Source organism: Rhinatrema bivittatum, chromosome 2 (genome assembly GCF_901001135.1).
Source record: "Rhinatrema bivittatum chromosome 2, aRhiBiv1.1, whole genome shotgun sequence".
NCBI classification, from domain to species: Eukaryota; Metazoa; Chordata; class Amphibia; order Gymnophiona; family Rhinatrematidae; genus Rhinatrema; species Rhinatrema bivittatum.
The window spans coordinates 722,797,355-722,821,217 of record NC_042616.1 but is presented as its reverse complement, the minus strand read 5'-3'; the positions used below and the strand labels follow the sequence as shown (position 1 = coordinate 722,821,217).

Here is a 23,863-nt window from a genome sequence, read left to right as displayed (position 1 = left end):
TAGCGGTGCCAGTGCTACAGGAATTGGATCGATAGCCGGTTCAGGAATCGGCACCGGCATCGGAGGAATCTTGAAGCCTTGCATCGCTCTGCCAATGGCTTCTTGAATCATCTGATCCAATTCCTCTCGGAAACCTGGCGCGTGAAACTCCGATGCCAGAGGCGGAGGCATAGCCGGAGAGATCACCGTTGGAGGTGGAATCACAGCTCCTATCACCTGTCCAGGTGAAGGTTGCCTCGGTGACCCGGACACAGATAGGGACGGTGCCTTTTCTGGACAGGCTTTCTTTGGCGGCGGCTCAGACGGTGGCGATGTCGAGGGCTTGCCTGCGTCGATGGTCTGAGACCTACGGTGTCGATGTCGATGCTTTTCCCGATGATCTCCTCGGTCCTTTTCCTGAGGAGAAACAGATGGGGGTCGATGGCCGTGGAGTCGTCGATGCTGGTCGGACACCGGTCTGTGCACGATGCTGGCGCGACGTAGATGGTGTCAGCTCGGATGACGTCAAGCCTACGGACAGTGTCGGGGGTTTGTGACCAAAAGAGAAGTTCCATCTTCTCCATTCTAGCCTTGCAAACTTTTGGTGTCATAAGGGCACATTTGGTGCAAGTAAGGACATCATGCTCACTCCCTAAGCACATTACACAGACCTTGTGAGGGTCGGTAATGGACATTGTGTGAATGCATCGACAGAACCTCAACGCCATGGCCTCTCAAAAAATTTAGCTGCAGTGCGGTCGATGGCCAGTAGTCCGCGAGAGCCAAACCCGACGGGAATCGACCGGAATCGGGTGAAAAACTTACCGGACCATCGTGGAAGAAAAAATTCAATAGGGGGACCCCTGTGTGGTATTAAATTATGAAGTAATTCCATGAGGAAAATTCCTGTCAGGAATCTCTGTAGAATCTCTGTAGAGCTCCTTAACCCGCGTGGCTACTGCTACGCGGAAAAAAGAAGACTGAAGGGGGACCTCTGCTGGTTGCAGGATCAGTCAAAGTTCTAGAAACTTTGACAAAAGTGTTCCGTGATTGGGCTCCATCCTGTGATGTCACCCATATGTGAGGACTACCATCCTGCTTGTCCTGTGAGAATACAAACATCACAGCAAGGAATATAAAATTGAACATTGTCAACATACATATGATATAAAAAGCCTAGAAAAGATAAAAGGTGAGCATATATAAAGTGAGCATATATAAATACTATAAAGAGCTGCTGACAATGCAGAACCTTGAAACACACCACGGAATAAGAGAAACACATAGACCAACTATTATTACAATGTTTATCTGATAAATAAGACTGAAACTACATAAATAAATCTACTCCAATAAATCTAAGATTTGACAATATGGTAGGATCAAAAGCAGATGAAATATATAGTTGGACAAGTTCACCAGTTTTACTAATTTCCAGGTCATGATAAATGTAATCTAAAATAGAGAAAAGCAAGGTTTCACTACCCTGTTATGCAGAAAACCATATTGCTTACTATCTAAAATTTTGTCTTCTAAAAAAAAAAAATCATCATTTCTCTAACACCTTACCAAAAGAACAAAGATTAGAAATCGGACCCTAGTTAGAAAGCAAAGAAGCAGAAGTAATTTATAAAAAAAAAATGGGAAAGTAGTGCACTTTTTAAATATTCAAAAAACTTTTTACAAAAATGTTTCAAAAAATTGTTTAAAATGTTGGACCAATGATTAAAAGAATACCCCTTTGATTTGCCGATAGAGCATTACGTAAGGCTCTAAAAGATATCAAAGTGAGGGGATGATATGAAGGTCCCTTGAATCATTGCTATACATTGTGGTAGATACGTTCTTTTTGTGTGTAATCTTCATGTTCAGCTACTTTCTTAGGTTGCTTTAATAATAACTATCTCACAATTGAAAACAACTCACGAGGTTGTAGCTGCTCCTTATCCTTAGCAGGAAAGTGTAGCCAAGTCAGCCTTCTGACATACTTTATGAGCTACATCACCAAAAAGAGAACTCAAAAACTTTCTTAATTTTATCAACATTCAATTTCCCATATTTATTCATGAAATATACACTTCTTAAAAGATCCTATCTAGACAATAATTACTCTCTAGCACACTCATCCTTCCATACATCTATCATACACACATATAAAAACAATATATTATAATGTGAAATTCCATCACCACAAATTTGATTTCAATTCAGATAACAATGTAAAATAAATTTTACAATATTATATAAATTTCATTTTTAATATATGTTATACAACATTGCATTTATTTGAATATCTATGACTTCGTCTACTTATGTCACTGCATCTAGACTTCTCTTTGAGTTCTCTCAATCAAACAGCGACATCGTCCATTGGACCTATCCGACAAGGCCTCCTTGTTTCGCCCACTCATCTGGGCTTCATCAGGGAATTTATCGTCACCAATGCCTTTAATTCATTCTGTATTAAAGAAAACCTCATGTGAATATCCCAAATCCCGTTTTTTTATTTTTTATAGTATGAACCCTTTAAAAACTAACCCACAAATAACCTCCTTAAAACATAGAAAGGATCTACCTCTGCACATCATGAAATCGTTATTCACAACTTGACAAAATTAATCTCCGTCATTGTGTTCAAGTATTCTTTCATCCATGTAATTTTCAAAACGTTGGTAAGAATAATTCCACATATATAACTTCGCTAATGTCATCAGTTCCGGAGGAAATGTAAGTATGGGGTTAGTTGGTTGAGCGTCCTGTTCTAGGCTTTTGCTAAGCTGCGTTTTTTAAGCTGCTGTTAGATGGTAGTATTCGCTATTTTTTGGTTGCAGGGTTCGCTTCCGGATTTAGCGAAGTTATATATGTGGAATTATTCTTACCAACGTTTTGAAAATTACATGGATGAAAGAATACTTGAACACAATGACGGAGATTAATTTTGTCAAGTTGTGAATAACGATTTCATGATGTGCAGAGGTAGATCCTTTCTATGTTTTAAGGAGGTTATTTGTGGGTTAGTTTTTAAAGGGTTCATACTATAAAAAATAAAAAAACGGGATTTGGGATATTCACATGAGGTTTTCTTTAATACAGAATGAATTAAAGGCATTGGTGACGATAAATTCCCTGATGAAGCCCAGATGAGTGGGCGAAACAAGGAGGCCTTGTCGGATAGGTCCAATGGACGATGTCGCTGTTTGATTGAGAGAACTCAAAGAGAAGTCTAGATGCGGTGACATAAGTAGACGAAGTCATAGATATTCAAATAAATGCAATGTTGTATAACATATATTAAAATGAAATTTATATAATATTGTAAAATTTATTTTACATTGTTATCTGAATTGAAATCAAATTTGTGGTGATGGAATTTCACATTATAATATATTGTTTTTATATGTGTGTATGATAGATGTATGGAAGGATGAGTGTGCTAGAGATTAATTATTGTCTAGATAGGATCTTTTAAGAAGTGTATATTTCATGAATAAATATGGGAAATTGAATGTTGATAAAATTAAGAAAGTTTTTGAGTTCTCTTTTTGGTGATGTAACTACTTTGGGTAAGAGAACCGGTAGTTTAATAGTGCCCTCAGTGTAGTATACTTTATGAGCTGCCACCTTTTCCCAATTATATCTGAAAATGTATCAAAGCCTTGCCATGCTTCCTCTTTTTGAGGGCTTAACACAGCCATATCATCACTTTGTAAAAGTTGGTTTTGTCACCTCCTCTCTTCGGCCATCTCCCATTTGCTTTTCTAAAATTAAAATCCTAGCTATTGAGAAATATATATTCAGGGACTCCTCACAAGAGCTCAGGGTGTAATGTTAAATTGTTAATACTGAAGTTATGGTGACTGGGTCTGGAGCTTGGTCACGTGTAATTCAGTGCAGAGATGCTGATGTATGTGCTTATAAATGCTGTAATGGGTCTCTGGGGTTTGGAGAGGTTAGAGAGTGAAGGGAAAAAAAGGAGGGGAGGGGGCATATGTGGAAGGCGAAGAGCACCCAGCCGGGTGGCAGAGTATTAAGAGAAGAAAGGATTATACAAATTAACTGTATTGTTCTATCCTTCATGTGTCTAAAGAGAACATGGGGAAAAAAAACTGTGAACTGGTTTTGTATTGTGTCTTGGTGTTCATAAGGAACAAATGTGCACTAGATAATTGCTCTATAATATTTGACTTAAAAATTTAAATACAAACTACACAAAGTTGAAAAAAAAACCCTACAAATGTTTGAGGGAAAAACTAATCTGTCAGCATGTGTGTTAAGTAACAGAAAAGCGGTTTCTTATTTACACGAGACCTATGGAACAACAAAACAAGGTGGAGTTACACAGAAAGGCAGTCTTATTTGTACCTTGTGTTTAAGACTGCACTTGAAGAAAGTTTTAAAAGCAATATCAATGTTCATACATAAGGCAGACTAGAGCTCACATAAATTACCTACCTCGCTGGGCAGTGACTGACAGGGGAATATCACAAGGCATGTGCTCAGTTCACTGCCTGCACAAGATACCAAGCAGATCCGCTCTCAATATAATTTCCTGGCCAGCAACAGAGCATGGTGTCACCTACCTTAAGACTGGTAATGCTGTTGTGTATATTGCTATACACTACCCTTGAACATATGCTATGATATCACTTGTGTACCTGTTGTCTATACTAATAGTTTGTATCTGTGAGACTATCCTTTTATTGTAATCCACTCAGACCTTTTTGGAAAAAAACTGGAATAATCAAATGTTTGAAAATAGATGAATAAATAATATTCATAAATCCTATAAAAGACCACAACAACAAATGGCCTTTTAAGGGACTGATTTTCAAAAGGGCATTTGCCATTTTTGTGCCTAGATTGCAAAATTCCTTTAAATACAATCCAATGCAATTCATGCTATACTACAGTAGTATTCTTGTATTTCCACTGTTAATGTTTTAAACATTTTTGTCCAGCAGAAAGCAGACTTATGCAATGCAGTGCCTTTTACCAAAAACAGGAATACTATTATTTAGGTTGCTGCCAGGCACTTGTGACCTGGATTGGCCACTGCTGGAAACAGGAAACTGGGCTTGAGGGACCCTTACCTATAGTTATGATGCAAGGCTCCCCTATACACGTATTCGATATTTCTGCAAGCTCCCCCTGCCTAGTGCCTACCCACTTCCACCAAAGCAAAGCTGAATGAGAACCCCATGCAGGTTACTCACTCATACAGGTGATACAGGTAAAGCAGCACTGTTCACATCCAGATCTTGAGAGTCACGGACAGGTTTGGTATTCAGGATATCCATGATGAATATTGTGTGATCATCATGAAAGGTAAACATAAAAAGAAAAGCTATTCCTTATATTACCACAGCATGGGTGAGTGCCTACTAGCCAGCAATGTGTGGGAAAGGGCTCCCAGAAGCCTCTTGTTAAATTTTGTTATGAAAACAAAATGGCTCACCAAGCAGGACAAAACTGGTAACTGATTCTATACGAGAAATTTGTAGCAGTAAAAACTGCTTGCTAAGAAAATTGGTAGGTGTGTGCAGGTAAAAAAAATTGTGTTGTATCCTTTGGGGGAAATTTCTGAGTCGGTTAGGTTTTTCCCTCAATTTTTTTTGTTTGTTTGTTTTAGGTTTCGGAAACAGTGCATATTATTTGCAAAATAGTGAACACTATTTCGAATAGAGTACACTATTTTTGAATAGCTCATACTAAAAACAGTAGGAAAAAACATGAAATTGGGTTTTTTTTTCCTTATAGTTTCATTTAAAAACAGCATGAAACGACAGACAATGTCATTGACATTGTCTTTGTCATTTCAAATGAATGCATAGCCCTAGAAACTTTTATCATAACAGTTACAAGCAAAGTCATACTATCATCTCATTACTGTAAGCACAGCAAGTCTATGGTCAGACCCAGGCTGGAATTCACCACAATGGTGTTTTGTGCACAAATGCATCTTCAAGGGCCATGAATGTCATCATCTTCTGAAGAAGCACTCATATGGTAAAATGACAAGGAGTGAATGCTAACCTGGATCTGACCATGAAGGCTTATTATTGTCTCATCTTTAATTTATCAAGGATAATAGTTTTGCGATTATACTGGTCCTGTTTGGAGAATGCTACTGTGCGCTAGTTTTTTATCTGCCATTTTTTTTTTAAGCATGTGGAAGCTGGGGGATGAGGGAATTACATCTTTAGTTGTAAGCATGGTTTGACTACAGCAGAATTTGAATTCAGTTGTGCTTTTATTTCAGGAAAAACCATACATGAATTGTCTTGAAAATATATTTATGATCAGCAGAAACTACAACAGTCGCCCACAAAACTGAAAGGCTTCCACTGGTTTCTGGCAGCCAATTTAAAATGTATATTCAGTTCCTTAGTCTGAAATCCAGTACTGGGTAATAGTTCACAGTAGCTGATTTAGACTACTGTGTTTAACAGGACAGACATTATGGGACATTAGCTAGTCACAGTCTACTGATCACACAGCCAGTCACTGATGAAAGTTATTTTCCATCCTCTAATCCAAGCATAAAATTTGCTTTCATGTTAATCCCCAACTTCAAAATCAGTAGTGTTGCTTTGATCATTATCTATTGGAGTATTCTTTTTTAATCAACAAGGTAAGATAATTGAGAAAAATACAAGAAAATAATAGCACTATTTATACATAGAAACAGAGTATCAAATCAATGTACACCTAAGCAAAAGCCATTTAGCATATTTCTAAAACTATTTCATAACACTATAGCCATTTGAATCTAAAAGATACTTCCGGTATCACAGTACAAATACAAACATGAAGTATTTAATTTCACCTTGGGAAGTTTTTATTCATGTCTCCTACTTTTAGCCACAAATCCTTGTGACTAAGTGTCCTGAGACTGCAGTATTCTTTCATTTTAAAAGGTACCTCTCATATGCTGTCAATACTGCACATTGATTTCCTCAGTAATTCTTGTGACAATACATAATTGTAAACTAGGTTTGTTACTAGCAAACCTAAAAATAGATGATCTGCAATATTTTTAGAAATATCCTTCTGTAATTTTACTTAATGATTCCTCAAAATATTATACACTTGTTCACATTTTTGCAGGAATGTTTCAACGTAAATTCTTGACTACATGTGACTCAATATCAGCTAACTTAGGCCTGGATTTATCAAAATGCACTAAATATTGCATGCGATAGGAAAAGGGGCGTGTTTTGTGGTAACAGGCGTTTATCACAATTTGCGCTAATACCTATGTGAAGCGCTAAGTTACCGCAAATTGCGATAACTTTTTCGCACTATGCAATAAGTGCCAGAATTGTTGTATTTCCTACATACAACCACTGGGGGGACCATGTTTAGTAGGTCTAAGCTCCCGGAGAGCCAGCCAGCCTAGCTGTCAGGGCCCTTCTACAACCACGAGGGGTGAGAGCGAGAGTGAGAGAGACATTAGCCATAATGCCCTCATCCTAGGTAGGTATTTATATCTCTATAGGAGGCCCACCTAGTAACTCGAGGTGAGGTTTAGGTATTAGTGTAGGGATTAGGGGCCACTGTGACATTCAAAGTGAGATGTACGAACAGAACAGTGCTCTCTTGTGAAGATTAGGGAGCACTGTTCTGTTCTACATCTCTCTCTCTCTTCCCCCCTCCCCTGAAGGGCCCTGCAGCTAGGCTGGCTCCAGGAGCTAAAAACGACATCTGCGAAAAAAATCGCAAAGTGCGATAAAGCCCTATCGCACGGCTTAATGCTAATGAAAAAGGTGTATTTAAAATACATGTTAAAGCTGTGCGATATGGCTTTGCAAAATTGTTAACCCAGCCCACTCGGTCACAAATCACGCCCCAAACTTCTCCCTTTTTTCTTATCTGCATCGCATCATGCGTTATGGTGCTTTCACAGGCGTTAAATGCATTTTCGCATGCGTTAAAGGGGCTTAACGCATGCAAAAACGCCTTATAGCAATTTGATAAATGAGCCTGTTAGATGGGATATTCAGTAGCACCGCTATACTGCTGAATATTCCTGTAAAAAGCACTAATAAGGTGGATAAATCTTATTCATTAAAGTTTAGACCTACTATTGAAGAGATCTAACTTAGCCGGATAAGTTATCCGACTAAGGCTGAATATCACTACTTAGCCAGATAAGTTATCTGGCTAAGCAGTGATAAGTAGTACCACCTGGATCTGCCCATTGCCTGCCGACAACTTATCTGGCTAACTAGATAGCTGGATACATGAATACATGAGATTGTGGTGGGAGGGGATGGAATACGATAAAGATTTTCAAATACATTACAAGTATAAACAGTATACAATACAGCAAATGGTTTTCAGAAGAAAGCAGCTCTAGAGCAAGAGGTCATGATATAAAGCTTCAGAGAGGTAGACTCAGAATATTGTCTGCTTTTAGTCTTGTTAACTAACTTTCTTTTTAACCATTGTCTTGCTTTATACCCCAAGTCTCTTGTCCTGTATGTTTGTCTTATTAGACTGTAGGCTCTATTGAGCAGGGACTGTCTTTTTTTGTGTGTTTTTACAGCTCTGCATACACATCAGGAGGGACACTCCATCACTTGGGCCACAAATGAATTCCTCTCCCCCCACAGAAAGAGCCCACTCCCTGAGAGGTGCAGGAATAAGGGGAAGGATGGCAGGAACAACCCCAACTAACAAAAATGTTTATGGCCCTAGGGGAACCGACAAACTCCTGACAAAGGCTTACATAGCATTGTAGGGACTTGCAAGCTAAGAGCCTAACTTTCAAACCTATTTGCATTACTGCAAATAGGCCTATCCTGCACTCTCTTCCCTTTCCACGAATAATACTTAACTGCTGGCTATCAATTATACGAATCCTCGCAACTGCTTCTCTCTCCCTCCAACTTTCCGCTTCCTCCCGCTGCTTTTTTCCCTCCTTCGCCCTAGGAGCCCTTTATGCTCGACTAGCTTTCCCACCCTATTGTGCTTGTTATTACCCGTTGTGTTCTCCTAGATCCTCTCTTCATATTCTTTGATGTAACCAGCATTTTACAATTTACCACTCCTGAACCTTACGTAACCAGCATGTCAGCTCAGTCTATGTTAGCTCATTGCAACTGACCACTAGCGCTGACTTGGAATATCCATGACTCTATGTACATTGTATTATAGTCTCTTGTATTTTGTAATATAGTTATCTTACTTTTATCTGCCTAAGATACCCAGTTTTACATAGTCCCCTTTCCCAACATCTTTGATGGTTTATACTGTTTCATTCTCTTATGCAATTATTTGTTCTATGTAAGGGCCATGCCCGAAAGTTCTGCGTCGTTTGTAAACCGATACGATGTGCAAACGGCTATCGGTATAGAAGAAACACTAAATAAATAAATAAATAAATGTGCACACTCCAAAAGCACGTGAGTATGTTTCCGATGCAATAAAATAGTTTATTTTTCCTACCTATTTTTAAACATACTTGTGTATATTTTAGGTGGGTAAAAGAAAAATATAGCACATAGCCATAAAAACTGGTATTTTATAATGTACACACACATATACCATAGAAAATACTTTCATGCATGTGTACTTGAAATCACTAGTTCATAGATACCTCTGCCAGATCAACCAGTCCATCTCCAGTTCACCCAGACCCTCTAGCACGTCACTCTGAGCTCTCACTCAGAACTACAGGCAACACGTCCAATTTCAATTGCACTACTTAATTAGCAGGTGTAACATTTTGGTAATAAGCTAGATAATTTATACATGAATCTCTCAAAATCACAGCCTCTGTGCATACCCGTGTGACTCCTGCCCCATAATGAACCTCAATTGCCCATTTTTGCATTGGTAAATATGAGCATTAAACTGAAAATGTGTGCACGTTTAATGTTTATAAAATAGCATGTGCGCCAAATATGAAAGAGCGGTTGCTGCCAAATTCAGTTGTCTAACATCTTGGATTAAGGTATGGGAGCATTTGTGACTAACTCTCTACTGAACTGTGACTCAGTCTAATCTTTCAGTCTGTCAGGCTGCTGCAGTAATCCGGGTTTTAAGAAACTGTGCACTGGATTTTAGTACACTATTTTTTTTTAAATTTAATGTTTATTGAACTTTGTATGTAATAAACAAGTGTACAATCAAACCATGTCACAATCATTGGCAATAAAGACGCTATGAACAACCGTATAAACAAATCCCCACAGACATAAATGGTACATTGTTAATTAACCTAAAAGGACATTAACTAACTTCTCCCTCCCCCGGTAATCACCCTCCCACCCAACCCCCACCTCCCTTCCCCACCTACCCAACAGACCCCTCTGATCTTTCAACATAATCCTTGAGCATCAAAGAAGAGGCTAAAACTCTTCTGCCTCCCTTCGTTCTTTCCACATTAAATATGGTGCCCATATTCTCTCAAATTTTAGCAAAATGGCCATGAGTTTTCCCATCAAAAATACCCTTGCCTACATGAACCCTGGAGGGTAACCCCTTCTTGCACCACCAGGCAGCCAGTTCACATCTAGCTGCCACTATGATGCTCTGAAGCAGACTGCATTCCGCCACATCCTGGTCTCCTAGGTCCAATGGAAGCAAAAACACCCTCGGATTTTTCTGCACTGAGTGCCCCATTATTTCCTTTATCAAAACGTAGACCTCATCCCAATATTGCAGCACTTCAGTACAATACCACCAAATGTGAATAAATTTGCCCCACTCACCACAGCCGCATCAACATAAATCCAACAAAGAAGGATAAAACCTATGTAGTTTAACAGGGGTAAGATACCACCTATAAAGAAATTTATATCCATTCTCCAATATATTAGCAGCAATGGAAGTACAAGTCCAATGGAGACAAGTCCCAAGTACCCTAACCCAAGGTTCCCCCCCCCCCCAGGTCTTTCTCCCATGCCAATAGGTGTCTTGGTTAAAACCCCAGAACTCCCAATACAGCATAAACGTTTTGATATTGCTTTAGTGATTCCATCTGCTCTGTTGCAATATGCTTCAAACAGAGTTTTAGGGAGCTGTAATGCCCTAGCAATAGACAGCGACTGAATAAAGGACACTACCTGCAAATAATGAAACCTATCGCAATTGCGCAACTCAAATTGCTCACACAATGAGTCAAAAGATAGTATGATATTCCCATCCCAAACCTGGCCAAGCCTAGATAGCCCCCTATCATCCCATCTCTATGCCCATGACTGGGAAATTCCTGGTAGGAAGGTCTTAAGATTGATAAAGGAAGTCCTAGACCAATACTGCTTACCTCCCACTAACTGCTTCCAGAACTTAAACCAAATACTCAAAGTTGTCTTGGAGAATGGAGATAATCTTCCCCTGATCTCCTTACGAAGCTCCTGAGACCATAAAAAAATGTGTCTAGAGAAGAGACACCTGCTATATATCTGCTTCCATATCAATCCAGATTTTCTTTTTCAACACATAGTGCCATTCCAAAACTGAACGTAAATGTGCCACAGCATGGTAATAGTCCAATTTGGGGACGCCCAGCCCCCCACCCCCCTGTTCTTTCAGTAAAAACAGGACTTTTCTGGACACTCTTGGTGGCTTTTTCCTCCAAATGGAGCAAAAAAATTATCCTTTCCCAGCCTTTAAGGACTGAATCTGGAACCTGTATTGGCAAAGTTTGAAAAAAATAAAATCTGGGCAAAACATTAATTTTGATTGTGTGAATCCTACCCACCCATGACAGGTCCAATCTCTCCCATATATCTAAATCTTTAAAAATATCTAATGCCAATGATTTATAGTTTGAATCAAACAGGCACGACCTGTTCGCACCTAAATGAACCCCCAAATATTTAACATTTTTCTTTAGCCCAATGAAATGGCAGGCAACTCGCTAAAGTTCCCACCTCTTTTGGTGTCGAATTTATATTCGGGATTTCCGATTTATCTTTGTTTACTTTGAAGCTGGATACAGAGCCAAAACCTCTTACTTCATCCAGCTCAACACGGCTTCAGAAAATTCTTTAGCACGGAAACTCTCCTACTTACCCTCACCAACTCTCCTACTTACTAGAGGTGTGCATCCGTTTTCTACGTATTTGTAATCCGCAAATTATTTTGTCCTATCTGTTAAATACGTGGGAGGCAAAACGCATTGTGACTCCCCACGTATTAAACAGATTTCTGTTTTATTCGGCCTCCTAAATAAAAATTTAAACCCCCCACAACTTACCAAAACTCCCTGGTGGTCCAGCGTCGAGTCCAAAAGCCATCCCTGCATTCTCACCCCACGTTTGCCGGTTTCATCATGACGCCGATAGCCTGTGTCACAGGGGCTACCGGTGCCATTGGTCAGTCCCTGTCACATGGTCACCGGCGCCATCTTGTGCTCCTACCATGTGACAGGGGCTGACCAATGGCACCGGTAGCCCCTGTGACATAGTATGGGCAAAGGCTATCGGCGCCATTTTGAGTCCTGGCATCGGACGGCAGGTCGCTCCGGGACCCCCTTTGGACCCACAGGGACTTTTGGCCAGCTTGGGGGGCCTCCTGACCCCCATAAGACTTGCCAAAAGTCCAGCGGGGGTTTGGGAGCGACCTCGTGCACGCCGGCCGTCTGATGCAAATACTCAAAATGGCGCTGATCACCTTTGCCCTCACTATGTGTGACATAGTAAGGGCAAAGGCGATCGGCGCCATTTTGAGTATTGGCATCGGACGGCCGGCGTGCACAAGGTCGCTCCTGGACCCCCGCTGGACTTTTGGCAAGTCTTGTGGGGGTCAGGAGGCCCCCCCCCCCAAGCTGGCCAAAAGTCCCTGTGGGTCCAACGGGGGTCCCGGAGCGACCTGCCGTCTGATGCCAGAACTCAAAATGGCGCCGATAGCCTTTACCCATACTATGTCACAGGGGCTACCGGTGCCATTGGTCAGCCCCTGTCACATGGTAGGAGCACAAGATGGCGCCGGTGACCATGTGAGAGGGGCTGACTAATGGCACCGGTAAGCCCCTGTGACAAAGGCTATCGGCGCCATGATGAAAAACCAGCACCGAGGGTGTGAGTGAGTTCCCGGACCCCCCGCTGGACCACCAGGGAGTTTTGGTAAGTCTTGGGGGGGTCAGGAGGGTGGGGGGTTGTAGTTAATTTTAATTTTAGCTGGGACATGAATTTAACTCGCCGTAGTAACATATTGATAGATCGACAACTTATGGAATTCTCCATACCTCCGCATGAAACGGAATTGACCCACCACGAATACGTATCATGAATGCAACGAAAACTTTTTGGCTGCACATCCCCTACTACTTACCCTCACCAACACAATCCTACGAGGACTCGACCTACCTCCTGATTTTACTAGACATCTCCGCCGCATTCGACACAATCAATCACGATGTACTACTAAGCAGACTAAAAGAAATCGGACTATGCGACACCATGCTCAAATGGTTTGAATCATAACTTACAGGCCAATTCTACACAGTAAGAATAAATACCACAGAATCCAATCAAATACCCCTCCCACACAGCGTCCCACAAGGCTCAACCCTCTTTAACATCTAGCTACTCCCTCTCTGGAAATTCCTGTCTGAATCAGGCCTTTCCTTCTATGTCTACGCAGATGATGTACAAATCCTGATCCCCCTAAAAAAAAACCCCTCAAACACACACTAAAATCCTGGGATAACTATCTAACAAAAATAACACAACTACTCTCACAACTCTCCCTCTCTCTCAACCAAAACAAACCGAAATCCTATAATTAACAAACAGTTCCACAACTCCCCTCAACAACAATTCACATGGAAAATCAGATAACCTCCACAGTATAAGATCTTGGCGTCGTACTAGATACTGAGCTAAACTTCAAAAAACACATCAGCACAGTTATAAAAGATGGATACTTCAAACTCCAGACCCTAAAAAACTTAGACTGCTGCTATTCCCCCAAGACTATCGAACCGTCCTCCAAACACTACTCTTCTCAAAACTGGACTACCTCAACACCCTCTCTTCCTCGGCCTTCCTGCCACCACCCTCAGACCGATGCAGCTACTTCAGAACGCCGCAGCAAGATCACTCACAAACTGCAAAAGATCTGACCACATCACGCCAATCCTCAAGGACCTATACTGGCTACCTATCCATCAATGCCGGGCTCCTCCCAATCCTCTCCCCCAAAACGGTGCACCTGTGAACAGTCAGAGAACGCGCTCTATCAGTAGCAGGTCCATTGCTCTGGAAAACCTCCCACCACAACTTAGAACCGAACCCTCGACTCAAATATTTAAAAAACTTCTTAAAACATGGCTCTTTCAAAAAGCCTTTCCTCTGGACTCCTAACTCCCACCCATCCCCCACCTTCACACACAATATCTTTCCATCTCCAGAACCCCCAAGAATGCCTTACTCTGACACCCACCAAGAACTGCAAACCCCTAAGTTCTTAAGTTATCTACTTAAACTGTTCAGTTAAACTCCTCATGTTAATATTGCTACTATCCTGCTACGTAATCTCTAAGTTATTCTGTAAGTCCCCAGTTACCCTGTTAATTTACAGTTACATCATGACGTTAACTCTGTTTCTAAGCTACTTTGTAAGAAATAAGAAATCCAAGTCTTATTTGTTCTAACAGTTTATTGTAAATCGACGTGATTATCTCGATCGAATGTCAGTATAGAAAAATAAATAAATAAATAGATGGAACTAAGGGAGGTCTTCAGATTTGTCAGCGTGAGTATGTCATTCTCAAACAAAGTCATTTTATAGTATTGTTGCCCAATGTTCACCTCACTGAGTGAGTTCTGCCTGATCTTAACCGCAAGGGGGTCCAGAGACAACGCAAAAAATCAATCGTGAAAGGGGGCATCTCTGTCTAGTCTCCCTTTGTACTGTGAATAACAGAGTACCCCCCCCATTTACCCAAATTCTAGCCTGAGGTAAATAGTATAACGCTTGAACCCAATTCACAAAAGAGTCCCCTATTCCCATCTTCTGTAAAATCTTAAAAAGGAAAGGCCAGTGTACTCTATCAAAAGCTTTTACGGCATCTATTGCCAATAGAACTGAGGGAATATTATGACACTGAGTCCACCACATTAAATTGGTAACCCTCCACACCTTGTCAGCAGCTAACTGGCCAGGGACAAACCCTGACTGGTCCCCATGTATTAGTAATGGTGCTACATGACCTAGGCGCAGAGCCAAAACCTTTGCCATAATTTTTAGGTCTAGGTTAATTAGGGAGATGGGTCTGTAGGAACCACAAAGGGTGGATCTCTCCCACCTTTTGGCAGAACCGTAATACCGACCACATTTGTCCCAATTCACTCTTATCACTCAAAAAAATAAAAATCTCAACCATAGGGCCTATTATGCCTGGTTTGAAGGTCTTGTAAAATTTATGCATATAAATCTGCATAAAACTGAACAAATCTTTGATATCAAATTAATCTCATATAAATACTTTCCCTCCTTAGTTTTAACATTCAAGATATGATTTTGCATAGACCTTGATTTCAAACTTTGAGCCAAAATTCTTCCCACCTTATTGCCAAATTCAAAATATTTTTGTATAACCCTATCTATCTGCAAGGCTATCTCCACCAAATCTAAATTATGAAGGTCTTGTTTTGCCAATTCAAGCAAGGTTAAAGTAGAACCCTTGTGTCTTTTATGACTACGCTAGAGTTTAGCTATTTTATGCATTAATGACACCCACAATTTTTCCTTCCCTTTTTTAAAAAATGTGGCTCTAGAAATAAATTGTCCCCACAAAACTGCCTTCATTCCCTCCCATAATACTGCTGGTGTAACTTCCCCATTATCATTGAAGGCTAAATATTTTTTTTATATCAGAAAATTTCTGCTACAAATGATCTGTAGGTCAATAGATCCTCATTAAGTCTCCAAAATTGTTTACCTGCACAATCCCTCCCAAATTTAAGCTCCACCCACACCGGAGCATGGTCAGACAAAGTGATATTAACAATTCCAGTAAAATGAAATCTATCCTGGAATATGAGGAATGTACTTTAGAGTAGAAAGTATAATCCTTTTCTGTCGGGTGTTGTAACCTCCAAATATCCACCATATTCCAAACCGTGAGCAAGGATTTAAGTTTGTCCCTCTGAACTTTTGATACCACACTCACCCCCCAGAATTATCCAAAAAAGGTTACCTGGACATATTAGTCTCCCCCAAATATCAAATGACCTTCCGCCCAGCCATCAAGAGTTCTGAACAAGGCAGAGAAAGTCTCCCTGAGAAACATTAGGGGCGTATATGTTAACAAGGGTAAAAAGTTCCCCTTGGATAGTTACTTTCAGAATTAGAAATCTCCCATTTACATCCCTAATAACTGCCTTCACATCTACTACTAACATCTTAGAGAATAGAATCCACCCCCACCCCCATTTTTTTTTGTAGCCAGAGCAAAATATCAAGTCAGAAATGCTCCCATCTTCATTAACCGTTCGTACCGTGCTTTTAAATGCGTCTCTTGGCAAAAATCACGTTAGCGTTCAGACTCCTTCACTAAAAGTCTTCTCTTTAAGGGGGAATTTAGACCTTTAACATTCCTTGACATAATTTTTAAATGTACCTTCCCCTATCAGAAAATTAAGCAGACTAATTGCTCCCCCCTCAGCTGAACTAACCAACCCCAGCAAAGCTCTATAGGCCTGACCCAACTCTTCCAACTTATATAATGCATTCCCATATCTAACTCCAACCTCCACACCCACTCTCAGCACCCCCTCCCTGCCCCCCAAAAAGTAATCCCCCACCTGTAATGAGGGGATCCCCACCATCCTGAGAAATGCAACCAAGAGATGTAGCCCAAAATCCATACCACCCCAACCTCCCAAAAAAACCCCAAAAAACAACTTACCAACTCCTCTACAGATAACTACCCGAGAACATTAAGAAAAAAAACAAGACAGTAGTAATAACTCACAACCTTTGTTGGCCATATTCCCCTATGTAGATATCTCATCTCCACCAGTGCCCACAAAGAAACCAGGAAAAAGTGATTTTGAGATTCAACAGCCCACCCAGCTTTATCAAACCACAGTTCCCTTGATCTCCTCATCCACTCTCCACTCCGGGTGATGAGTGACTCCATGGCTGTTGCCGTAATCTTCTCCCAGCCCCTGAGACTCTCCTTTTCCGCTGCAGGTTTTGGTCTGCTTGCTGATCTTCTGTCACGGAGACAGTAAGCCCCAGTTCACGTAAAAACTTTGCGGCCACAGCCACCATCTTTCACTCTTGCCACTTTACCTTTATAGGTAACGGAGAGTTCAAAAAGAAACAACCATCTCTAGTTAATGGCTTCCCTATTCAACACTGAGATTATGCTCTTGAAATCTCTTCTTTTCCTAATAGTGATAGAAGACAAATCCTGAAAAACTTCCACCTGTTCTCACCACTGAATGGACCCCAGCTTTCTGGCTAGTTGTGCCACTTTTTCTTTAACTGTAAAAAAGTGGAAGCATTCTGGTGTTGAGCCCCAAGCGCTCTGTGTGCCCTCTCTAGCTTAACTGGAGATACAGGTTCCGTGGATTCCTCTATTCCTAAAACCATAGCACAAATACTGCTCACCACCTGAAAACAATCCCCAAATTCTTCAGTTTCCTGTAAACTGTGAAACCTGAGATTTGCTCTCCTAGACCTGTTTTCCAGGTCCTCAAGTTTCTCTTCCAGGTCACTGGTCTTTTTTTTTTTTTTTTTGGGGGGGGGGAGGGTAAACTTGCCAGCGTTTCCCAACACCTGGTGAGGTCAGTGGCTTGCTTCTCTGAGACGGGTTTCTGTTTCCTCCAGTCTCTGGCCCAACTCAGTAATGTCTCCTTGCAGCTCATTAAACTATGGCCCCCAAATTCATTTTTTATGCCGTCCATATCCCGCCGGATCTCAGCAAACCATTATGTGAGCTCAGCTCTGATCGGCATGCTAGAGTCATCTCCGCTTACTTCAGTGCGAGTCCCGGCATCAGCAACAGCTGGTTCGCAGTCTGCCACTACCTCCTCTCGGCCATCTTCCTCCACTTCTTCCAGGCCAACCACACGGTTCACCTCCCGATCGGTAAATGTAAAATGTTTTAAATTAGGTATCACTTTCTTCAGCAACATTGCCAGGTTTTGTAGTGACAAACAGTCTTTGGGGGGGCTGCAAAGGGTTTAGAGCACTCAGATAGCTACAGATGTAGAAGTTGGGGACGGAGCACCAAACCTAAGCTGCCATCTCCTCCTCCCAGTATACATTTTTAACGCCCAGATTAAATTTTTTTTTTTAAATCTCGATGAATAAGCTAATGCAGTGCAAATGCACTGGAAGTTAAAAAAAAAAAGTGCATTGAGTGTAAAATGTGCGTTTGGCACAGGCTGAATACACTTTTGAACTCAGGAATGGGGGAAGGAGGGTACGCACTATCCCTGACTAGCCAATGCTAGGCGAATCCTGACAGTCCCGTTAGCTGCCACCACTTATCCAGATCAGCTTAGCCAGGTAAGCAGCAGTGACCACCTCTTATCTGGATATCCATACATTTCTTTTCCCCAAAATGTGTATCCATTTTTAGAGGGCTTTAAGTAGTGCTGGAAACATAACTCCATCTCTGATCCTGGAATTGAGTTTCTAATCTAGAGCTAAGACTGCATTTGTCCAGTTCACCTCTCTGCATTGGGGAGTAATGCTTAATGCCCTCATTTGCATGGGATTTCAATGCAAGGGCACTAAGTACTACTCCCATTTTAGAATGTATATTTTGCATCGGAAGTAAAGTTCATGCTCACAAAATGAGTGTTCAAATGCAGGCAAAGCTGTGAGTTGGCCTGAATGCACCTTTCTGCATCAGCCAATGTCTCTTTTCTACTGAATGAACCGAAGTAATGCACTTTAGATCGTTCAGATTCATTAGGGAAGGGGTTCTCAATCCAGTCCTCGGGGAACACCTAGCCAATGACATTTTCAAGATATCCATAATGAATATGCATACAATGTAAATATTTAATGCAAATCTATTTTATGCATATTCATTGTGGATATCCTGAAAACCTCACTGGCTAGGTGTATCCCCAGGACTGGGTTAAGAACCCCTGCATTAACTACTACTGGTGGCAGCCATCCTGCATATGACAACTTTACCATCACATAGCATTTTGTGATTTACAATTCTGATTTCTAAACAAAAAGTGCATACAGCAAATTGCAATAATATTTTGTGAAAGAAATGAGTTCAATGGAAGGATGCACTATATTATGGGAGATCAGGGTTTGAATGCAGTTTCATATATCTTGAACTATCAATTATTGGGCATGAAATGACGTTCAGTGCTTCAGTGAAAAAGGGTGAGCTGTCACATGAAATGAGATCTCCGCTGGTGCAAATGCAGTTAATTTGAAGAGAACAGAGGTTTTCAAATAGGAAGCTGTGAACAGGACTGGATTAAATGCAAACTAGGAAAGGGGGAAGGGAAGGTTGAGAGATTCCTGATACCTTTGTGTGTCTCAAACTGAACATCTAACCTTTAGGAAGAGACCTCTCAGGACTGGCCTGCTGGTTCACTCACACGTGCCGTGAAGTACTGTGTAGAGGACTTACATTAGTTTTAAATCCTAGGACAGGTCTTCAGTTCCCCAAGTCAGCATGGGTCTGGCATGCTAGAAGGGAATTGTTTACAGTCCACGGCAGGAGGAAGTCCCAGCCATCATGCAGCCAGACTTAGGGCCCATGATTGCAGCATTCTCAAAGCCACCCAGTGCATGGTCCTAGGCTGAGCTCTGACACTGCAATGACTGGGTTAAATGAGCTGGGAAGATATAATAGGAGGAAAAAAATCCTCAAGTAGTTGCAAATCAAGGCTTATGGTGTTGGATCCCAGTCCCTGATATGACAAACCTTTCTAATTCATTAACTTTGATAATAGCAAAAAACATACTTCCAAAATCTGCAAAATATACCATATTGAGGAGCTGACATTCCTTACAACTATTGTGCCCTGGTTTTATAATGTGCTTATAGCTCTCAGGGAATTATTTAACAGAAGATTTTCACCATTTTCACTACATGAGATTTCAAAACTAGAGAGGATCCTATGCCACATCTGAAAAATGAACTTATGTGCCTCTCTAAAGCTCATATGCTACATCATTTCTTGTTGCTTCAATAAATGGTATCCAACCTTCAATAATTCTAGTTTTATTTAGGATTTATATAAAATAAAAGTTAGTATGAAGCACCGCAATATCAAGAAGCCCTCATTATGCATTAAAAAGTGGTCTAATCAGATAAATAAATATACAGACAGAAATAGCAGAACGCTAGCTTACACTCTTTCTTTGTACTGATATTCAAATGTATGCATTGATAGAAGTACCATCACGTTAAATCAGGTATTTGTTTTTCTTTTTCTAGTTAGCTTAAGTCAGATTTAAACTGGATAAAAAACTAATAATCCATGGAAATATGAGTAAAATCTTCAAGGATTTAAACCTGGATCCTAACTGAGTCTGAGGTGCTTGGTTCACTCATTCCTATTTCAAACCAATTTCAACAGCTTAAACTCCATGAGGATGGCTAAAAGAATAGTGCAGGGTAAAATCAGACCACTGATGATAAACCTGCAGCCACACAGAATCTTTTTTTTTTGTGTGTAAAACGAAAAGTGACTCAACCTGTTTCCATAATGGACCACATAAGGAAAATGGCTGCCCTGTACCAAAATTCCCATAGTGCGTCTTATTGCAGAATGTAGAAGTATGGGAACCTTTATGAACTGAAATGTAGGATTGCAAGTTAAGAATCAAAGGAAAACAGAACCCAAAAATCACAAATGACTTGGGGGCAACTGGCAGGCTTTGGACTCAGAAAAAGATAGCAAGCCTCAGCTATATTGACACAAGCTAATTGAACGGAAGTGTAGGAACCATTCCTAGCTAATCTACAAAAAAAAAAACGTGAAAAACATAACTCCCACGAGAGAGAGAGAGAGAGTTGTACATGTTTTCTTCCTCTTACCTTTGCTTCTTCATTGACATCCCACGTAAAAGACACAGCATTGTATGCTATTTCTTCAATATTCCCAATTGTGTTAAAGCTTTCCTTGTAGTCAGCTGCCAAATTAAAAAAAAAAGAAATGGAGATAAGAAGGGTTATTTTCAAGCAGCTCACATGAGCTAAGGCCCGCAGCAATTTTTTTACCCTGCAGACTTTATCCAGAACTTTCAAAGCAGATTCTTCCACATGTGCGTGCAGAACTTCCAGCGGCAGGCACACAGAAAGTTATACCTGCTCAAGCGAAGCTGTAACTTTGTGGGTGGAGAATTGAAAGTACGCATGGAAGTCCTTTCCCTGCTCCAACTCTGCCTCTCCCTCCCAGAAGGTCAACTTACTACACGCGTAAAAGTGTACGTGAAATCGTCCTCTGCATGTACCTTCACACATATCCACCTAGAAGGGATTTTCAAATAGGGATTTATAAGCAGAAACCAGGGTTTCTGCACATTTTATTTATTTAATTTATTTAAAACTTTTATATACCGACGTTCATAGACATATCACATCGGTTTCCAGGTACCAGGGGAATAATATTATTCATATAATTATTATATTATATAATAATAATATAATAATAATAATAATATAATAATATTATTATTCACATAAATCCTTTGGCAAGTTACCCCAAAAGACTCATCAGTTTTTATATTGTAATTAGTATTGATTTCTTGGTATTTTTTCTTACTGCATGCTATTTATGGTAATGAGATTTGCTAATGTTCAGAGTGCTTAACACTAATATTTACTCTACAAAAACTAAAATATTAAAGAAAATATTAATTTTTTTAAACACACCCTATAACGTTCATAATTTTTACCATTTTCTTAAATGAGGCATAACTACATAGTAGATGTTATTTATTTATTTATTTTTAATTTTTATATACCGATGTTCCTGTAAAGAATACATATCGCACCGGTTTACAAGGAACTGAACAGTCGCCTCCAGGGCGGAAATACATTAAAACAGTCGCCTCAAGGCAGAATACATTAACACAAGTATACAGGAAAACTATTAAAGAGAACTTTCATAAACTCAATTAAATGTAACTGGGTAATGTAATGTTGATGTCATCTTTGCAATATGAACTAACGCAAAGCAGGCACTATATATGTATTAGGAACAAATATTTAGGATTCAAAAGATAAGTAGACGAGAAGGACATAGAAGGCCAACACTGGAATTTGATTTTAATGATGTGATGCATGCTTAACATCTTCAGTATTTATTAAACTATTAATTTGATTCTAATAACCCACTTCAAACAAGTTAATTTAAATGCTGTATAATAAAACATAGATCTTGCTAAAATCAACAAAAATATAGTTTTATTTGATGTTTTTTCTTTTAATATATCTGTTCAACATACAACAGTACACATCACTGCCGAACAGTTGCAAAACCAAAGTTTCTGGACCATACTTTGCAATTTTATATTTAAATTTCCACAATATTCTGCTTCTTGGTGTTCTGTGAAACCCTTATCACCCTCACTAACTGCTGCACTCATTAGGAAGTCCAGAGGATATCGTCTTTTCCAGGTACAATAGGAAATGCCATGGACACTCCCTCCACTAGCTTCACAGACTCCCTATTTCAGAATGAATTTCAAAATATCGTATTACTCTAATTTCTGTTCTGATTTTATTTCAATATTTCCCATCCTGCTATCAACCAAACTGACTCTTTGCTATAAAAACAACTCCTGAACTCTTTATTTCATCCCTCGCTAATTTATGTATCCAATGCTTCTCATTCAGCTTGCTCTCCATCTTTCTGTTTGGTGCCTTTACCAGTAACCTATACTGTTGATTCCTATGCTTTTCATAATTTCTGTATTTTGTAGTTTGTTTGTTTTTTTAATTCTTTTGGCAACTTGGATAAAAGTATTATAGACTATTACATAAAAACCTGTGCATAGCTAAATAACTAAAATAGGTTAATTTGCTTATCTACAAAGCCATGTCACAAACAGAGCTCTACATTTTTTATTCAAAATCAAATACAGTTTTTTTTATTCTAGATCAAACACAGTTTTTTTTTCCAAATGCATAAAGGTCCTGGAGGTAAATAATATACAGAATCTTAAAATTCAGACTTCTTGCATTTTGCATGCAGACATTTGAAAGCGTGTTTTGTTTTGTTTTTTTAACTTTAAATCTGCTTCATCTTTTTGAAGGGGTTAATAAACATGTGGCTAAAGGTGAACCGGTAGATGTAGTGTACTTGGATTTTCAGAAGGTGTTTGACAAAGTCCCTCATGAGAGGATTCTATGAAAACTAAAAAGTCATGGGATAGGAGGCGTTGTCCTTTCGTGGATTAAAAACTGGTTAAAAGACAGGAAACAGAGAGAGTAGGATTAAATGGTCAATTTTCTCAGTGGAAAAGGGTAAACAGTGGAGTGCCTCAGGGAACTGTACTTGGACCGGTGCTTTTCAATATATATATAAATGATCTGGAAAGGAATACGACGAGTGAGGTTATCAAATTTGCGGATGATACAAAATTATTCAGAGTAGTTAAATCACAAGCAGACTGTGATACATTACAGGAGGACCTTGCAAGACTGGAAGATTGGGCATCCAAATGGCAGATGAAATTTAATGTGGACAAGTGCAAGGTGTTGCATATAGGGAAAAATAACCCTTGCTGTACTTACACGAAGTTAGGTTCCATATTAGGAGCTACAACCCAGGAAAAAGATCTAGGCATCATAGTGGATAATACTTTAAAATCGTCGGCTCAGTGGGCTGCAGCAGTCAAAAAAGCAAATAGAATGTTAAGAATTATTAGGAAGGGAATGGTTAATAGAACGGAAAATGTGATAATGCCTCTGTATCGCTCCATG

General features: G+C 39.9%; 1 protein-coding gene across 9 annotated transcripts in view; it reads right to left on the bottom strand.

The window, feature by feature from the left end:
* GRHL2 (grainyhead like transcription factor 2) overlaps window positions 1-23,863 on the bottom strand; it is a 294,199-nt gene that overhangs the window by 104,126 nt on the left and 166,210 nt on the right. For all 9 annotated transcript variants that reach the window (XM_029591826.1, XM_029591824.1, XM_029591828.1 and 6 more), the window contains one exon: window positions 20,972-21,066. In XM_029591826.1, coding sequence (XP_029447686.1) covers window positions 20,972-21,066 — 95 coding nt within the window. The remainder of the gene's footprint in view (window positions 1-20,971; window positions 21,067-23,863) is intronic.